The sequence below is a fragment of the Panicum virgatum genome, chromosome 4N, assembly GCF_016808335.1.
Source record: "Panicum virgatum strain AP13 chromosome 4N, P.virgatum_v5, whole genome shotgun sequence".
Classification (NCBI taxonomy): domain Eukaryota; kingdom Viridiplantae; phylum Streptophyta; class Magnoliopsida; order Poales; family Poaceae; genus Panicum; species Panicum virgatum.
In genome coordinates this window covers 41052011-41069366 of record NC_053148.1, presented here as the reverse complement: position 1 = coordinate 41069366, position 17356 = coordinate 41052011, and the positions used below count along the sequence as shown (strand labels likewise).

General features: G+C 44.9%; 1 protein-coding gene across 2 annotated transcripts; it reads right to left on the bottom strand.

Moving 5' to 3' along the window:
• Positions 1-234: 234 nt before the first annotated feature.
• LOC120671100 (AT-rich interactive domain-containing protein 1A-like) lies at positions 235-11091 on the bottom strand. Of its 2 annotated transcripts, XR_005673508.1 has the most exons (10): positions 10819-11089; positions 7438-7683; positions 7153-7368; positions 4565-7064; positions 4298-4426; positions 4110-4192; positions 3824-3987; positions 3634-3738; positions 3452-3549; positions 235-2313 (listed from the first exon to the last, which is right to left on the bottom strand). XR_005673508.1 is itself a non-coding variant. In XM_039951339.1 (9 exons), the coding sequence occupies exons 2-8, from the start codon at positions 7642-7644 to the stop codon at positions 3663-3665; spliced, it is 3375 nt and encodes a 1124-aa protein (XP_039807273.1). In that variant the 5' UTR covers positions 7645-7683; positions 10819-11091; the 3' UTR covers positions 250-3549; positions 3634-3662. The 2 variants fall into 2 exon arrangements, 1 of the variants encoding a protein (XP_039807273.1); XM_039951339.1 differs by having other exon boundaries at positions 250-3549; positions 10819-11091.
• Positions 11092-17356: the final 6265 nt, after the last annotated feature.

Genomic DNA, 17356 nt, shown 5'->3' with positions numbered 1-17356 from the left:
CACCTGACGGCTTGAGCCGCATGGGTACAGCACTAGCCAAAAAAGTGTCAAAGAGACCTTCAAGAATGGAACTTGATTAGTTTTGTCCAATATATTACAAGAATTTGCTTACAATCAGCAGTCCACTAGGAATATATCCCTGAAGGAACTTATGTTACATAACAAAACTTACAAGAATTTTTCAGAATACTGCAAGCATTTATGTACACCGGTGGATGCATTAATCAGAAGGCATTTACACAACAGACATAGAAATGTTTAAAATACATTACAAGAATATATTTTTACATCGGCAGGTAACATTAATTAGCAGGCACACATCATCAAAAATGAAGTTTTAATCCATTAAAAATTTGTTTACATTGTTGGGTGTTATAAACACGGCATTTTACATCAAAGAACTCAGCATCCGGAATATGACGTGCAGTGGAGTCAAAAACATCGGATGCAGGCAGAAAATGAGCAAAGGCAGTCAGTTGGATCAACGCAGTGGGTAGGCAGGCACTTCCATCCGCATCAGTTGAGTTGCTACAAGAATCCCAAAGAAGTAACACAAAACAAAATAGATGCCAAAGAAACATAGATCTGTATTGATATGGAACAACAAACAAGATCACTAAGTTGCCAATTGTTAGTACATAGAATTCACTGGAGGATAATTGTCCTACAGGTTAATATTGTATCAAAATTGATACACTAACGTTGCAACATAAATTATTCCTTAATACTGTTGGCACTAGTGACAAATGGCACCAGCACCCAGCCATCCTACAGTTCGAATCTAAACAGGAGGGAGCCCAGGTTCAAGAAAACCAATGGCAACGCTCCCAACATAATGCCTTCTAAACCTCCTTAGAATATCTACTACACCAAATGCTTGTATTTAGCTCTAAGTCTATACCAGTGCTTACCACTAGTTTTCTTTTAGTTCCAGTCTGCACCTAAAAGATCAAATGTGCATCAGCTTCAAACTAAAAGATTATAACAGACCAGTCTTTTAGTTCAAAACTGGACAGAAATTGAATGGAAATTCAGCCAGCAAGGTTTTCAAAATTTCACACCATTCTGTACACCAAAACATTGGTGAACCCATAGTTCAGCGTGCCGATTGCTAAGTTATCATGATAATCAACCACATATCTAATCAGACTTTTTCATATCTGCCTGTAGGTGGTCATCTTAATGGATTCAAGCAAAACATATTTGCAAGCAAAGGGAGTAAATCTCTGCACAATTCATTTGCAGGCAGCTGATCACCAAATCATGCATGCAGCAAAAGGGAAAGGATGGGGCCTTTTCAATAGCTTGATGATATCCAAACTATAGCAGCTACAATCAGAAAGCTTTAAGTTGTTCTGAGCAATACAATCAACATGCTAAATAACCTTAAGATTTCAGTTGTTCTGAGCAATACAATCAACTTGCTAAATAACCTTAAAGTCTGACTACACTTCTATGAAATCACAGTAAATCATGTCAAAGAAGCTGCACGTGCGGGCTACCTACTGGGTAGTTTGGATAAACCCATAAGCACGAGTTTGGGAAAATTGATTCCAACCTTTTTTTTTTTTTTTTGGGGGGGGGGGGGGAGGGGGTAAAGCTAACTTGTTTATACCTAGAGACATGGGAAGAAACAATTAGAAGAGACTTGAAAGACTGGAGTATACCTAGAGATTTGTCCTTGGAAAGCCGCGATTCATGTGCCAGAACCATGAATAATGGTCTTTGTTGGGTTTCAACTCTAGCCTACCCCAACTTGCTTGGGATTAAAAGGCTTTGTTGATGATGTTGATGTTGGGGGGGGGGGGGGGGGGGGGGGTCAAGCTAACTAAAGGCTGCAAAGTGATCAAATGATACACTGGGACACACTAGAACAAATCGGCACTCATTAAAAGTTTAAGCAAGTCCTTCTGTCACTCCTTACCATGGAATGAGCATATATAAACTAGTTAGTGTATACAGAAATACATCTACAGATAAACATATATCATTTTGTTTAATATAAATCATACAAGCATAGCAGTTTAGGATGGCCTCACACAAGTACATAAAGTGCAGCCATTAGTGTCCAAGAAATTGACAGGCAATACACTGGCTTAAGTACTTCAGCCATAATCTACAACAGAAAACTCTTGCCAAAAGTTCAAAGTGCATGGTAACAAAAGCTCAATACATATCTTTCCTTACCATCATTATCAAAGCATGTCATCCTTACCATCGTTAGGAAACCATGCCATCGTAACCATCATTAGGAAAGCATGCAAGTATGACAGAAGAGCCCTCGGCTGGAAATTATCCTACACTTTCCAGTTTCTGCTTAGCAAACAAACAGCAAAGACAAATGATTTAATGATCGCCACGGAAGAAACGATCTAGAAAAAGAGGCCACCAGCAGCAAAATATATCACATGTGAACAATCACATCAACATAACTGAACAAGTCATGTGTCCTGCTGGAATTAATTACAAACTTAAGTATTTCATTCATAGCATTTAGTGTCCATAGGATTCTAGTGAGATCCCATTCTGAACCCAAAACCTAATACTCAAACCCATCACTACCTCCAGGAACTAACCAACTAGAAGGGACACAAAAACTCCAGCATTGGTATGGGTAAGCTCTGCATACATGATTCACTCACCAGTATTCTTATGAAAACCAAGCATATATTTTTCTTCTATCCTCTCTTTCATGAACATTATAGCATAACCCGCATGTGCAGGTTCCGAATTTGATTTCAATCAGACATCATCAATTCTCTCTTACAGTGCCCCCACCCCAAGTCCCAGCTCAAACCTATTCATATTTGTGTTTCCTTCTACCATTCCAAGCGTCCTTTAACACTAAGGGATGCCCTCACGGGCAAAAAGAATAAGTAACAATTTCAATGAGACTATTGCTTGGAGGTTTGGAGCAGGTATATTGTTGTTGTGCAATGACATAGACATGTCAATAGCTCTAGTCCACGTTTTAACCAGGATTGCAGCAGATTGTCCTCCTTTTTTTGGCAACAGCTGATTCTGTGATAAGTAATTCATTAAGAAAGTATACAGCATTCAATCCTTAAAATTATATGATTCAGGTTTTGAGATCTAATCTATGCAAAACTAGTCAAAATTTCAGACACTGGAAGCACTAGAAACAATTTTCCATAAGCGCCTTATCAAAAATTTCCAACAAAATTTTTCCATTTTATGGCTGTCTGAATATTAGTTCAATTACCAATCTTTTTGCAAAATTTTCAGTGTGGTGTACTAGTATGAAGTTGCCATCATATGAAAACAGAGTCTAGTTGAAAGATGCAGTAGTTATGTATTATCACACATATAGCAGAGTAAAAGATACTAGCAATTTAACCATTCCAAGAACATCCAAAATGGTAACCACAGAAACCATAAAGGCATGTGAACTCTACAGACCAACATGGCAACAAAAGTTTGGGACCATTACAAGTTCCACTTCAAATGTGCTGAACTGCATGAACAACAAGTCTGAAGAGATCTCAATCCTCATTTGCCTTTAAAACGTCCATAAGCATCAGCAGCAACCTGGCAAAAAAGATTTGCAAGTAACCAACTGAACCAAGGGACAAAATGGCTGTCCTTGTGGATCACAACAGAACCACAACTCACCTTCAAAATCACATCAAGCGCTGAACCAGCTAACGCCTATTTCCACGAAAGTGCCCCTTCCCAGCTACCTTTTTGTTGTGGAATGACTTGGCACCTCCATAATTCCTGAGTATGAGGTGAATTCGGCGTTTATAAACAGGGAGATGCTTAACTTACGATACTCAAGATCAAATTAGTTAAAAATTCTCACAGCTTTTGCCTCTTTGCAACATCTTGCTTCATTTTCAGGACAATGTCCATCGCACATTGTTGATGTTCCATTGTCTGTACATGCAGATCCAAGTTCTCTGCACTCCCACAGTTAAACATGCATATTCTGCACCAACCAACATTCCTGTTTATAAAGGGTCCAGCCTAGAAAGAACAAAAAACAACAGCTTAGCGGTTAAATAATACATAATCAGTGCTAATAATAGCAAATGGTAAGTACAGTGAATTTTAACAAAAAAAATCGTGTACTAGCTCTAATGACCCACCAAACCAAAGTGCGCTGATTCTGTTGGAAAACCATGATGCCCATAGTCAGCAACAAGATTAGGATCACCTGGATGCATGTGACCTGCAAAATGGTGGCTAGAAGGTTCAGTTAAATGAAATGACCATGTGCACAGGGTTCCCCACACCCAACCAGCAATATGTAGGTTTGTGGAAGGAAAAGAATCACCATGGTTGAAACGAGTAGGAGGGAACTCTGGACCCCCAAAAGAATGTTGTAAATTCCCAGGAAGGGTACCAGATCCAAACTGGTCTTTTCGGGGACCATGAGGACCACCACTCATCCCTTGTAATGCACCTGAAAACCATTCACATTCAATAAAGACCATCATTGGCATATCATTCATGGAACCAAAATACCTGCTGCCTTTGAAGTCTCCCACACGTTTAGTTAATAAGTCAAGCACAAATTATGCATTTCATTTCAAATCCATACCTGGGTTTCTGAAAATAGGCATTCCATCAGTCCTGTGATGATCAAATTCTGCACCAGGTGCAGGGTGACCGACAGTAGCATTTGGTTTCCTTGAAAAATCCTCATGCAAGCCTACAGGAAATGGACTTCTCTGGTTTGGAAATGGAGGCCTTCCTGGTAATGAATCAAGGAAACCATCAGGTCTATCTAAACCTCTCTCAAAAGCTCTAGAACCACTTTGCAGGCCCTGACCATCCAGATGGGCTGGCCCTGGAAATTGCTTTAGACCATCTTCCATATTGTCATGTCTACCAGGATATGCTGCACGTGACCTGAGATGTTCCCCTGAAGTGTTGAACAACTCTTCATGTCTTCCACTTACAGGTGGATGGCCCAAATTTTCAACAAAAGGAGGCAGCATTGCGTCATGATGACCAGCTAACGAGCCAACCATGTGCGGCCGAATCATACCATCAATACCCCCAGACTGTGACATTGGCATCTGAATCTGGTTCTCTCCAGATGGCCTTGGTGTCATTCCAGAATGGAACAAACCATACGGTTGCTGCAATGGAGGCCGAATATTTTCAGAGAAACCATGCTTATGACCAGGAGGCATCATGTGCTGAGGGAGCATTCTATCCGGTCCAGATGGATGTTGTGGTCCCATGCCTGGGGACACATAGGAGCCCAGTGGCCCTGCATTTTTCTGTGAAATCTGCTTAAATGATCCTCCTTTCCCATGATTAGTAGATGCATCTTCAGTCTTATGATCTTTACCTCCCTGTGTAACTGGACCATGAAAATTGCATGCCCGGTCTGAAATTCCATCCCTACCAATTGAACCATCTACACCGTGCGATGCAATACCAGTTTGCCCTACATCTTTTCTAACACCACCAAAACTATTATGTTTGTTCATGTTTTCATCACCAAATGACTGTGTCATTGTAGGTCTCATGACAGCTGATTCAGCACCATTATTTTTATTTTCACTAACAGCAGTATTATCAACAGCATTACTCGTGTTTTCTGACTTCCCTGATTTTGAAGCATGTGTTTCGAGATCTAAAGAACCCTGCCCAATAGGTTTTCCAGCAGCAGGTGACTCAGTTCTATGTGTTGTTGGCTGTTGATGTTGAAATTGCTGTGGCGGTGCAAGATGACTCGCAGGTCTGCCAGCTGAAGTTTGAACATGATGTCCAGTATTGCCAGGAACATGCTGTTGTGTATAAGGCTGACCAGGTTGAGAATGCACCTGCTGTTGTGATAAGGGCATTCCTTGCTGGTATGGTTGAACTGATTGTGAGGAAACAGATGAGTGTGGAGACAATCCTTGCTGAGGTGCCTGGGAAGGGATATTAGAATACATAGGTGGCCACTGCGCATAGTACCCAACATGCTGTTGATTTTGTGTTGCATGTTGGACTCCCTGAGGAGGCAGCATACCTGGCTGTTGGCCTGGCAATGGAGGGCGCATCAGTGCAGGATGCTGAGAAATAGGTGCTTGTTGGTGGGACGCATGAACAGTTTGTTGCAATAGAGTACCATGTGGCATTTGCTGCTGTGGGTATGAAGCATTCTGTGGATGCATATGATGTGTTTGCTGAGCATAGGCCTGAGGTTGTGGGTAAGATTGCTGCGACACTTGTGGAGTTTCGAGCTGGGCTTGAGAGTTTAGCTGCATCTGAGGTTGAAGATTTTGCTGTGGAGGTAAAGCATGCAGGTGTGCATGTTGTTGCTGTTGTGGAGGTTGGGCTTGTACATGTGGTTGCACATGAGGAGTCATTGCCTGCGTAGAGGTATTAGCAAATTGCTGATTACCAACTGGAGTAGGAGCTGGTGTATGTGCTGCAGGTTGTACTTGGGGAGCAGACACTTGGAGAGCTACCTGACTTTGTGGTTGCAGTTGTGGAACTTGAAGGGCTGGCTGAATTGGTTGATGAGGCTGCGACTGACCTGCAGGTACTTGAAGATGGGGAAGATGGGCCTGACTTTGGGGTTGGGATTGAACTGGATGCTGCTGTAGCTGTGGATGACCTGTCGATGGTTGGAGCTGGGCCTGACTTTGGGGTTGGGATGGCATCACGTACTGTGACTGGGTGGACTGCACTTGAGGCTGAACATATGAAGCAAGTTGTGCAGATCCATGCATCATGTTCTGGGACAGTGCTTGCAAAGGAGGTTGCGGATATTGCTGATACACCTGCTGGTATTGGCCATACTGTTGATATTGCTGCATGTAAGGGTTGCTTCCAGGGTGCTGCTGCTGGTAGTACTGTGAGTATTGGAGCTGCTGTTGCTGGTAAGACTGCTGAGCTGTTGGAGTTTGTGAAGCAGAACCTGGTGCAGCTGCCCCTCCTGTTGCTGATGCAGAATCTGTTGCAGCTGTGGCTGTACTTGAAAATGGCAGGGTTGTGGCTGTAGCTGCAGCAGGTGATGGATCTTGGGTAACTGCCTGAGTTGCTGCTACTGGCTGTGCCTGAGTACCATCAGCTTGTTGAGTTTGAGATTGTAAGCCCTGCAAATAACAAATAAGTTAAAAAAGGAACTATTACAAACAACACAGTTCTAGACATGCTACGAAGTTATTGAAGACATGGACATACGTGGCAGAGTTGAGCATGCTCTTGCACTTGGCGATGCACGATTTGTGTCCCACATCGATTACAAATAACAGGGGAGTTCCCATATGCACAGGTAGTACCATGTGTGACACATGCAGATAGCGTTCCATACCATTGGCAGCCACTCTTATGATACAGGCAATGGACTGTGACTTTGCCAATTGTCTCAGCAAGGGTTTTATTTGATTCCATCAGAGGCTGCATATTGCAAAATAGGCGTAAGAGGAGCACCACTACTTCATATATGTGAACATTGAATAAGCATACCTTGGAATCAGCTTCTGTCACCAAGTAGCCATCATAAGGGCAAGCTTTGGTGGTTGCCACAACATAAGACAAGCACGGTTTGCAATAGAGATGTGTGCACTGAGTTTGTACAGCCTCATTGGGATATATGAGTGTCCGGCAAACAGGGCAGAAATATTCACCAGGAAGGGATTGAATATTCGAGATACACTCATTATCAAAACCCATTGCTAAAACTTGCTAAATTCTGCCAGTCAAATGTCAAGCCTGCACAAATAAATGCATAAGCTTACATGCTAAATATGCCCAAGTGCTGAAAACAGAAATCGAACAATAAGAATTTGCATGTAACTACGAGTATTCAGGAAACGATTAAGTACACTTTGCTATAAAAAAACTTGATGATATGACAGCAAGTTACCAATGCATGGCAGTCACTCTACACTCACAACATGAACGCATTGCACATTAAAAGCAAAATATTGAGCTAACATTGCACTACGTCTTATAAACTATTCAAACAACTTGCATAATATAGTTCCAAATAAAAAAATCTGCAAAAATATTTCCCAAGTTCTAACCAAATAGAGAAGTACTGCTTCCAGTTATAAAGAATCAGAGAATCAGCAAAAAGAATCTAAATAATGTATTGTTAAATGCATCCCTACATGGAACTGCTTCATTCACAACCACAGAAATGTGTCATACAAATTTGTGCAAGAAAAAAAACGTTTGTCGCATACGCAAGTGCTTTACTACACCATAGTGGTCTGCTCACAAATCATGCAACCAAAAAACCTTCAGTGTTTCAGCACAATAGGAGACTGATATATAGATACAGAACATGTTCATCTACTATTTGGGGTTTAAAGAAATCAGAGAGATGAACATTTGACATACACAACAGAAAAACATAATGGTAGCTAACAAATGCAGCAAAATGTAGTGAACCACATCAGTACAAAAGACAAAAGTAATAATCTGAAAGGCCAGTACCTAGCCTGCCCAGGCAACTTCCTGCCTTTTACCTATCTGTCGTCTAACCCAATTAGCTGCTCTTAGGCAGCATATAAAACAGTATATTCGTGAACCAAATAATTACTAGTATGTTCCAGGTATATACATTAATAAAACCTAAAGATAGCATGGCCTAGTCAACTATAACAAATAATACATAGGATGGAGTATTACGTTAACATCAGTTTCTTAAGGCGCAAAGGCGAGGCATGCTGGCCCACCCCTGTCAAAAGCTAGGTACTTATGAGGCAAGGCGAGGCGACACTGTACTAATCTCAGAAACTGAAAAGGGTAGTGGAGAAGAAGAAAGGAAAAGGAAAGGGAGAAAAGAGTGAACCTAAAGGGAATGTTGATGGCCCAGCACACCTAACAGCTCATACATCCCTACTCTTCCAATTGATAAGGTTTGATCAAGTGCCGCTCCAGGCTCGCCCGAAACAGCACCACCAATCTTTCCTATCGCTCAAGCAGCGCCAATCCTCCCTGTCTCCCCAGCAGCACTACAACTCTACCTTGCTTGGTGCCCCATCTTTCCCTCTCCTGTGTGATGTCGCCAACCACTACGCCTCATCCCTCCCACCCCTCCTCCACTCACTGCACTATCTCATCAGATCAACCTCCGCGCCCCCTTCCTATTCATCCGCAATCCGAAATGGACAGCATAAGCGTCAATCCTCACTGCTTTTGGCAAGGTAATCCAGGACATCCAGCCCTCCTGGAGCACCTTGTCACCTAGGCGACGGCCTTAAGAACAATGGTTATCAAAACTAGATAACTGCATCACAGAGCTAAGCAGAAACAATGTACCACAGAAAACAGCATAACAATATTAGCAGATTTCATTAACATAACCATACAACCGTGCTTTCTATTTAAAGTGGTAAAATATATGGCAGGTCGTTAAGTTTGAGCCTAGCCAACTAGTTAATTAACTGAGTGAAAACTTACACAAAGAGAACCACTATTAGCAACGACATACTAAAGCTGAAATTGTCTAGCTACTTATTATAAATTAAAGTTAAGGAAAGCAATCCATGTAGTGAAGCTACCTAACAACATTACTAAGCTGCACAGAAACCAAATACGGGAGGAGGAAAAGAAACAATACTGGCTGAAATGGACACAATAATCACTGCCAATGTAAACTTTTCCGTGCAATAAATAATATGATGCAGTAATAACACCACAACCATATAGCTACTTAACAAAGAAATACTGAAAAGCAGAGGAGCAGACATGAGACACGAGATAAACAAGCAAGAGAATCAAGTGAGAATAGATATCAACACTTTCAAGGTTAACAAATATGGGAATTAAGTTCGCAAACAAGACAACCGCATCACTGAGCTAAACAGAAGTAATATACCACAGAAAGCAGCTAAACAATAGTAACCAATAACCAATTTCTTTAATAGAACTAAAGATTGACTTTCTTTCTATTTCCAATGAAATAGGTTATGGCAGGTCATCAAGACAAAGCTAGCCAACTACATTACCTAACTGAAGGAAACAACACGTAGAGTAAATCAATATTAGCAACTTACATACTAAAGCTGAAATTTTCTAGCTAATTATTATATTAATTGAAACTCTGGAAGGTAATCCATGTAGGGAAAGCTACCCAACAACATTACTAAGCTACACAGAAACCAAATAGAAGAGGAGTGAATGAAATGATAATTACATCTCCGAAGCTGAAACGGACACACTAAGGACCACCAAAGGAAACTTTCTCGTGCAATAAATAATACCATGCAGCAATAAGCCCGCCTCCGCATAGCTAAGCGACAAAGAAATACCTAAAAGCCGTGGCGCAGGCGCGGGACAAGAGATAAACATGGGAGCGAATCGGGTGCGAGTAGATATCAACACTGGTCTGGGAAATCAAGAATGGTTGAAAAATACTGTGGTGGCTTATAAAATCATCATACATAAAACAGAGCAACAGAAAAAAAAACAATCCAGCAAGCCACTGCACTGCACGTCATGATTTAGGCATCATCAACAAGCGAAATGGAGCATATATCGCCAGAATGGCAAATCACTAGTTCACTACACTGCTAAAAGGCCTAGAACTCCCAAACGTGCCACTAAATGACACATCTATTCCCGCACATAGGAAAAAGGCTGCTTTAAGCACGAGAAGGCCGTAAAAATGAAGCAGGTCGAACTAATCAGCCGCAATCCGCCATAAGAGATCTAAGCGGGCAACACCTCCCTCCCTCAACACACAAATCACGGTGCGAAATCGCAAGTCTTTTTTTTTTTTTTTTTGCTAAAGTCTGCCTTATGAACCAACTTACGACGAAACCCTAAATTCCCGATCAAACCACGTCGTGACGACTAAGCATGTAGGTATGGGGGCGTGGAACCCGGGATGCATACCTCCGCGATTCGAGACCCGGCAGCTCCAAAACCCTGGGCCGGAGGCGGCGGTGGGGGCAGCGAACCTCGACCCTAGACCGGGGGCGTCTCCAGCGGCCCGGATCTCCGCCGGGGCGGGGAGGACGGGTCGGTGTAGAACGACCTCGGAGCCGATCCCGGCGGGCTGGATCGCCGGCGGCGCGAGGCGGACGGCGACGGGGAAGGGTTTTGTCCCTCTCGCTGGCTCGCTGCCACCTCTCCTCCCTCCCTGGTCTGTGCGATGCGACTCTGGGCGACACCGAGGTCCGAGGACGACCAATATATGCGTGCGACTCAGATGTGAGGGCGCCCATTTCACGTGGACTGGGCCGTTGGTCCATGGGCCATCTAAGTCCTAGGCAAAACATTTCTTCTATCCAGGCGTGCGAAATAATTTTTTATACCTCTGATAGGACAAATAGTACTTAGTTTTTCTATTCAAAAATCAGGTGTTTTAAATAGCCAGCTATAGAACACTATAGCAGTTTTAGAGAAACACCCCTTCGGAATTTAGCAGACTATAGGGCACTATAGCGGAATTTAGCGGGCTATAACAGATAATACTGGTATTTTTAGAAGGTAGCGCTAAATTTTATAGCCCGCTATTTAAAAAATTGTCAAGAACAAATACTTACTTAGTGTAATAGTCATGAAATTCGTTCTGCCTGTAAATAAATGTTCCAATTGGTCGCATACACAATGCAAGGGCACGTGCGTAAGAGTAATATTTTAGTAGTATTTTAGGATACCATAGCATAAGTGCATAACTAATATCTAGTTTTAGAGAAAAAATTGTAAAACTTCAACTCTGTCGGCAAACCGAATTGTGCCAACTCGAACGGTCCAAATCATTATAGCATGTTAGCATGCGCGCATAGCACGTACGCCCTCCATCCAAACAAAACTCAGATTATTCTAGGACGTTTGTGATAGATTAACAAAATAACTTTATTTGGTACTATTTATTAGCTATATTTAGTACTAATTTATTGTTGCATGCATATGTACCTACAAATATAGGTAAAATATTTTTTTTGGCAAACTTTGAATCATATAATGGTTTGTTTTTAAAATGGTTTTGTTTTTAAGACGGAGTGAGTATTACCCTTTCCATGGACAAGAAAAGTCATAGATACATCTCTTTGGCACGTGAAATTCCATTAGCGAGTAGACCAATTCCACCTCACCTAGTTTCTATAGATTTTAATAAGGTGCCATGTCAGCAATAATCTGATGTGGCACTAGAGTTAATGAGGAAAGAAAGTAAAAACACGAGACAGTTTCTCATGCACGAAACTGGGTCGACTCGTCTACCAATGCGCGAAGACACTGACGATTCCGCGTTGGGGGCGATTCCTCGTTTCTTCCCGTTTTTATGCGGGACCCACCAACGGGCTGCACAAAGCCATGCCGCACAGCCGCCATGGCCAGGAGGCCCAGGACCTTCCTCTCAGGCGAGACGTCGTCGTGCACCGTGGATCTGCCCTCGCTGCGCTTCTGGAAAGCTCGCCGTGCAAGTCGTACGTCGTCGTGGCTGCAGCAGCATCGCAGTACAAATCGAATACATGGAAGTATAGCCTCACAAATCATGTAGTATCGAATCAAAACTCAGGTGGGGAAATCAAACCAAAGAGCGGTGGATTCCTGTAGAGCAAGTTGAATCAAAGCATGCAAAGAGAAGAAGCAGCATGCAGCAATGGAGGGGTATCGGCGCCCGGGGACGGGCGGCCGCTCGAAGGTGGCCTGCCGCTGTGCTGCAGTGGCCCTGCTGCATCCCTGCGAGCTCCGGAGAAGCGTCGCCGCCTGCGGCAGTCAGTCTCAAGGAGAGGAAAGAGATGAAAGAATGGGATATAGTTTATTTGGTTGGGTCCACACCAAGAAACACTACATTGGGTTGTGCAGTTTCTTAATATCGTTTCTTTATGACGTGGCACCTATGGAAACCGATTGATGGTTTTTGGGTTGGGACTGTCCTTAGAAGTAGGATCACATGGTTTACATGAATAGTCGGTGCATCGTTCCGTAGCGATTGACTTGGGAGAAAAAGGGAGGGCTATTCATGTTGTTTGCTCTCAATTTTAAAACTCGGTTGCATGGGCTTTTGTGTTCATTCTCCTACTTTGAAGGTCAATTGTACTTCTTTTTCAACATCAAACATTTTGTATACATTATGGCATAGTCTATTCCTAGCTTTCTAAAGGTGTTAGAAACCAGCATTGCGCTAAAAAAAAGGTGTTAGAAACTAGCAGAGAAACACAATGCAAACATAATTTGATGCTGGTTTTAGAAGATATACGTACACCCGTGCACCGTGAGTTAGGAAGTCGGCATTGGTAATAATATGATAAAGGTCAGTGTTATCAGTGTCAGTGCCAGGCAAAATTTAGATACAATGGACAATGGTTTATTGGGTTCAAAACTATGATCTACACATGTGAAACCATCTTTTAGGAGTATTCGAGATTTCTTTTTCTTTGTACCAAAAACTTTGGATGGCTATTCTAGAGTGCGAATGGCTAATGAAAAAAAAGTTGCCAACGTGAAAAAAAAACTTTTACACGGTGCATATGCCCTTAATTTGCGATTGGTTGGACGGTAACCATCTAGCAGAAATCGGCATCTCTGCAGCTGCACACAGAAACGAGCAGACGCAAATGGGGCTCCACCATCCACGTGGAGAAGCCTCCGATCACCTAGCAGAATACTACCCCAAAATTAACCCTCCCCTGCCCCTACTCTCGCGCCAAACCATGCGCGCCCAGCAACCCCGCACCCTATAAAGCCCTCATCTTCCCCCTCCTCTCAACGCCGCAGAAGCAACCGAGAGCTCCACAGCCTTCAATAAAAGCCAAGAAACTAATAAACCCCTCGCCGCCCGACCGACCGAGAGAGGCAGGCCGCCGCGCCCGATCAACGACACCGCAGCAGCAAGTCATCAAGCCAGCCGCCGGCCACCACCGGACCACCCCTCCCGCCGCTGTACGTCCCGCGCCCGCCCCCGGAGAGCAAGTGAGATGGAGATGAAGAGGATCCTCCTCACCGCGCTCGTCGTCGCCGCCCTGGCCACCGCCGTGCTGGCCTCCGAGGCCGCGGCCGGCGGCGCGGCCGCCGCCGGCGCCCCGGAGGCCGCCGAGGCGTCGTCCGAGGCCGCCGGCGCCCCTGCCGGCGCCGCGGCGGGCGGCGCCGCCGGCACTGCCGGGCCCACCGCCAGCAGCGGTGCGCCCGCGCTAGCCGCCGCGCCCGCCGCCATCCTCGTCTCCCTCCTCGCCTACTACCTCCACTAAGTGCGTCGACCGACCGTCCGGCCGGCCGGCCGGCGACCGGCCGATCGGGCTCTCTCTCGTCGTTCTGCTACCTATGGATTATTGCGCTGCACATTTGGGAGGAAGAGATCGATGGGCGGCACTGCATGCCATTGCAGTGCTGCTCTTTGCTTAATCTTATTTCAATATATATTTTGCGCGTATTATGTATGCTGAATTGTTGATCCGGTTGAGTAGACTATATTATTATTATTATGTCTATGTATTTGTATTCAGTTTCTTGTTGTTTAACCATATGATGAAATATATGAATTGCTTGGTTGTTTCATAAATATTTATGATTTGTTGCCTCGAAATTTGTGTCAATCCTCTCTCTCTCCCTCCCTCCCTCTCTAAAGTGTTCTTGAGTTCTTTTGTTATCTCTGAACTTCTGAATGCTGATTCTTGAGTAAACAAACGGGCGGATCCAAACAAGGGGAAAAATGAAAATAAACTGGACGGCCTTTTCCACTCTGGGCCGAAATCAGCCCAGCAATCTGGGACCACATTTCATGGGCTTTCTTGACTGTTTCAGCCCGATGCTAATACAGCCCGGAAAACGTAAGCGTCTCACTGCTGAATTGATTTTTTTTTCCAGAGGGATAACTTCCTCTTCTCTCTCTCTCTGAAAAAAAAATTCCTCACTGGCCCCCTTACGTCTCTGTCAACTCTCAATCCGTCTCTCTCTCTGAATGAAGCTGCAGCTAAGAGCATGGCGGTGGCAACGATGCAGGTCGGAGGCCATGGCCATGGCAGGCGAAAGAGACAACTGCACACGCCGGATGGGCACTCGTCTCCGTCCCCGGCGCCGGCGCCGGCCGGTGCATGGACGCATGGCATTCAAGGAAGTGCCCATGCCATTCTGCGGAGCTAGAGCCAAGCGCGCCTCCGTCTCCTCCGTGCATGCACGGCATGGCGACGGCGTCGTCGGTGAGAGCATGCAGGCGGCCGGGTCGCCGACGACGGCGCCATGTCGCCCACACCGGGCGCCCGGCCGGCATGCCTTTTTCAGGCGACAGGGCAACGGCTCGCATCAATGCGAGCAGCAGGGCAAGGCGTTTCATGTGGAACGCGCCAGGGGAAAACTCCGGAGGAATCTACATGATGGTCCCAGCAGTGGTCTTTCTGAAATCCGGATAATGGAATGAAACATCAAACATGCCATGTTAATGTGAATGTTGTACTTTTTTCTAAAAAAAAGGGTACCAGCAGGAAACTGTATTTGTCAAAAAAAAAAATGTTACACTAGTACCTTTGCATTAGGTTTTCAAGACCAAAGTACTTTGTTTGCAAAATTGCAATAGGTGGTTCGGCCTAATCGATCTAGTCTAGGGTGGCACTGTGCTACAAGTTTACTGGTCTACTTTGCTCCACACACAATCTATGCACAATGTCTATTATTCAAAAGAAAATGAACGCACAAACAGCAACCAGGAGTATATCAAGCTGTCAAATGGACAAAAAGAGGTGCCCATGCATATGCTAGGAATGTATTTTAACGTACGTGCTTCCATGTTCCACCCTGCTTTCCACCATCTATCAGTTTTAAAAAAAACTGTAGCTACAATCTTAAACTTAACTGTTTACTAAGAAGTTTTTGTGGTTGTTGAGATGGTACCTAGAGGTACGTACTGACTTTAGAAATTGGAGTTTAGTGAATTTTCGGTATCTCATGTACTAAAGTTTTGTTACTCAAACAAGTGATAGCTGGTCCAAAATTATATATTATTACGTCTCCTTGGGTGCCATTTCTATATATTCTCTGATGAGAATTCACCTAAGATATAGTAACAAAACGGCTGTCACTTATGTTTTGGTTAAGTAAATACTACCTAGTAAAAAGTAAAAACCAAATGTTAAGTACCAAATTAGCTGACGTCATATTTCTAAGGCACATAGGAGTATTCGTGTGGATCCGGAAGTACGGATTATATGCGCTGCTCAAGGGACAAACAGCTAGCTTTGAAGACAACTACTGTGTGCTGGCGCAACTCTGATCACCACTACAGGTCGTCGTCAGTCCTCTTTTTTTGTTTCTACTTTGCAGTAACTTTGAATTTTTCTGGTAACTTCCACTAAACCGTTGGGCCACACGGTGCATTTTGTACAGGGGCGATGATTTTGACAACAAGAGATCATGGGATGCCTTTCGGCAGAGGTCAAAATTCGTAAAATTTCTTCCTTGACGCAGGTGAATGCCCGGGATCTTCTACGGCCAATGCACCGCTGGCTTATGTCTAAATCTATTCACCCTATTAACTCGAAATACATACTAACAGAGATGATAACACGGGTACTACGCACCAAAAAAAAATTCCCTTGCCTTGAGATAGTTCTATACAGTCTCCCTTTTCATCACCCAATGAAAGTTTGAAATAATTAACTCTCCTGTATACAGGATATACCATCGTCAGTGGTATATATTTCATATATTTCACCGGATGTGACTGCCCCTGCGTCGTCCTGCTGGGCGACATGAGTGGCTCCCCGTCCCCCGCCTCAGCCTCCTCCTCACCCTGCCCTCGCCGTCGCCGGAGTTGCCGCCGGAAGTCCGGCGAGCAACGAGGAGGGCGGCGGTGAGGTCATCAACTCGCCCCTCTCCTTTCCATCCTCTCCCAACCTCTTCCTTCCTACTGCGCCGTGGACATGGCCGGCGGCATGCTTCCCGCCGGAGTTGGGCAGATCTGCGTGGGGGAAGGCCGGATCCGCATGTGTGGATGACGGATCTGTGCTTTCCGGGCTTGTACAGCGTGGGCGCGAGGCTGCTCTGTTCGGCATGCCGGTGGGCGTGTCGGGGCTTCGCGGCGGGCAGGCTCCTCGGCGTGGCCGGCGGCGGCTGTTGCGGCCGCGGCTAACGCGTCCACCTTTACGGCGGTGCCTGGTGTCCGTCGTGACACGGCCCTGCGACCACGGCGGTTGCTGACATGGCTCGGCGGCGACTGCGACATGGCTCGGCATCGACGGCGGTTCCGCGGCTGGCTTGGCCTAGCTTCGCAGGGGCGCCATGCTAGTGCGGCCCGGTGGTGACGCCGGTCCGGCGGCGGTGTCGGTGTCCGCTGCTGGCCCTTCGCAACGGCCGCGTGGGGACGCGGCTTGGCCTCGGCTTCCAGCGGTGCTTGTGTTCTGCGCAGCGGTGTGTCGACGATGCCGTGGTGGTGTGTGCCGACAGCGATTTGCTCGTGCATTTTCCCACGTCACCGTGGTGGTGCCGCTGGATG

Excerpts from the sequence above, each read along its gene's own strand:
- LOC120671100 (XM_039951339.1), bottom strand. The coding sequence starts at position 7,644 with ATGGGTTTTGATAATGAGTGTATCTCGAATATTCAATCCCTTCCTGGT. Across the intron at positions 3,988-4,109 it reads AATCAGCGCACTTTGGTTTG|GCTGGACCCTTTATAAACAG; the intron begins GTGGGTCATTAG and ends TGTTCTTTCTAG. Across the intron at positions 3,739-3,823 it reads GTTGCAAAGAGGCAAAAGCT|GAATTATGGAGGTGCCAAGT; the intron begins GTGAGAATTTTT and ends CCTCATACTCAG.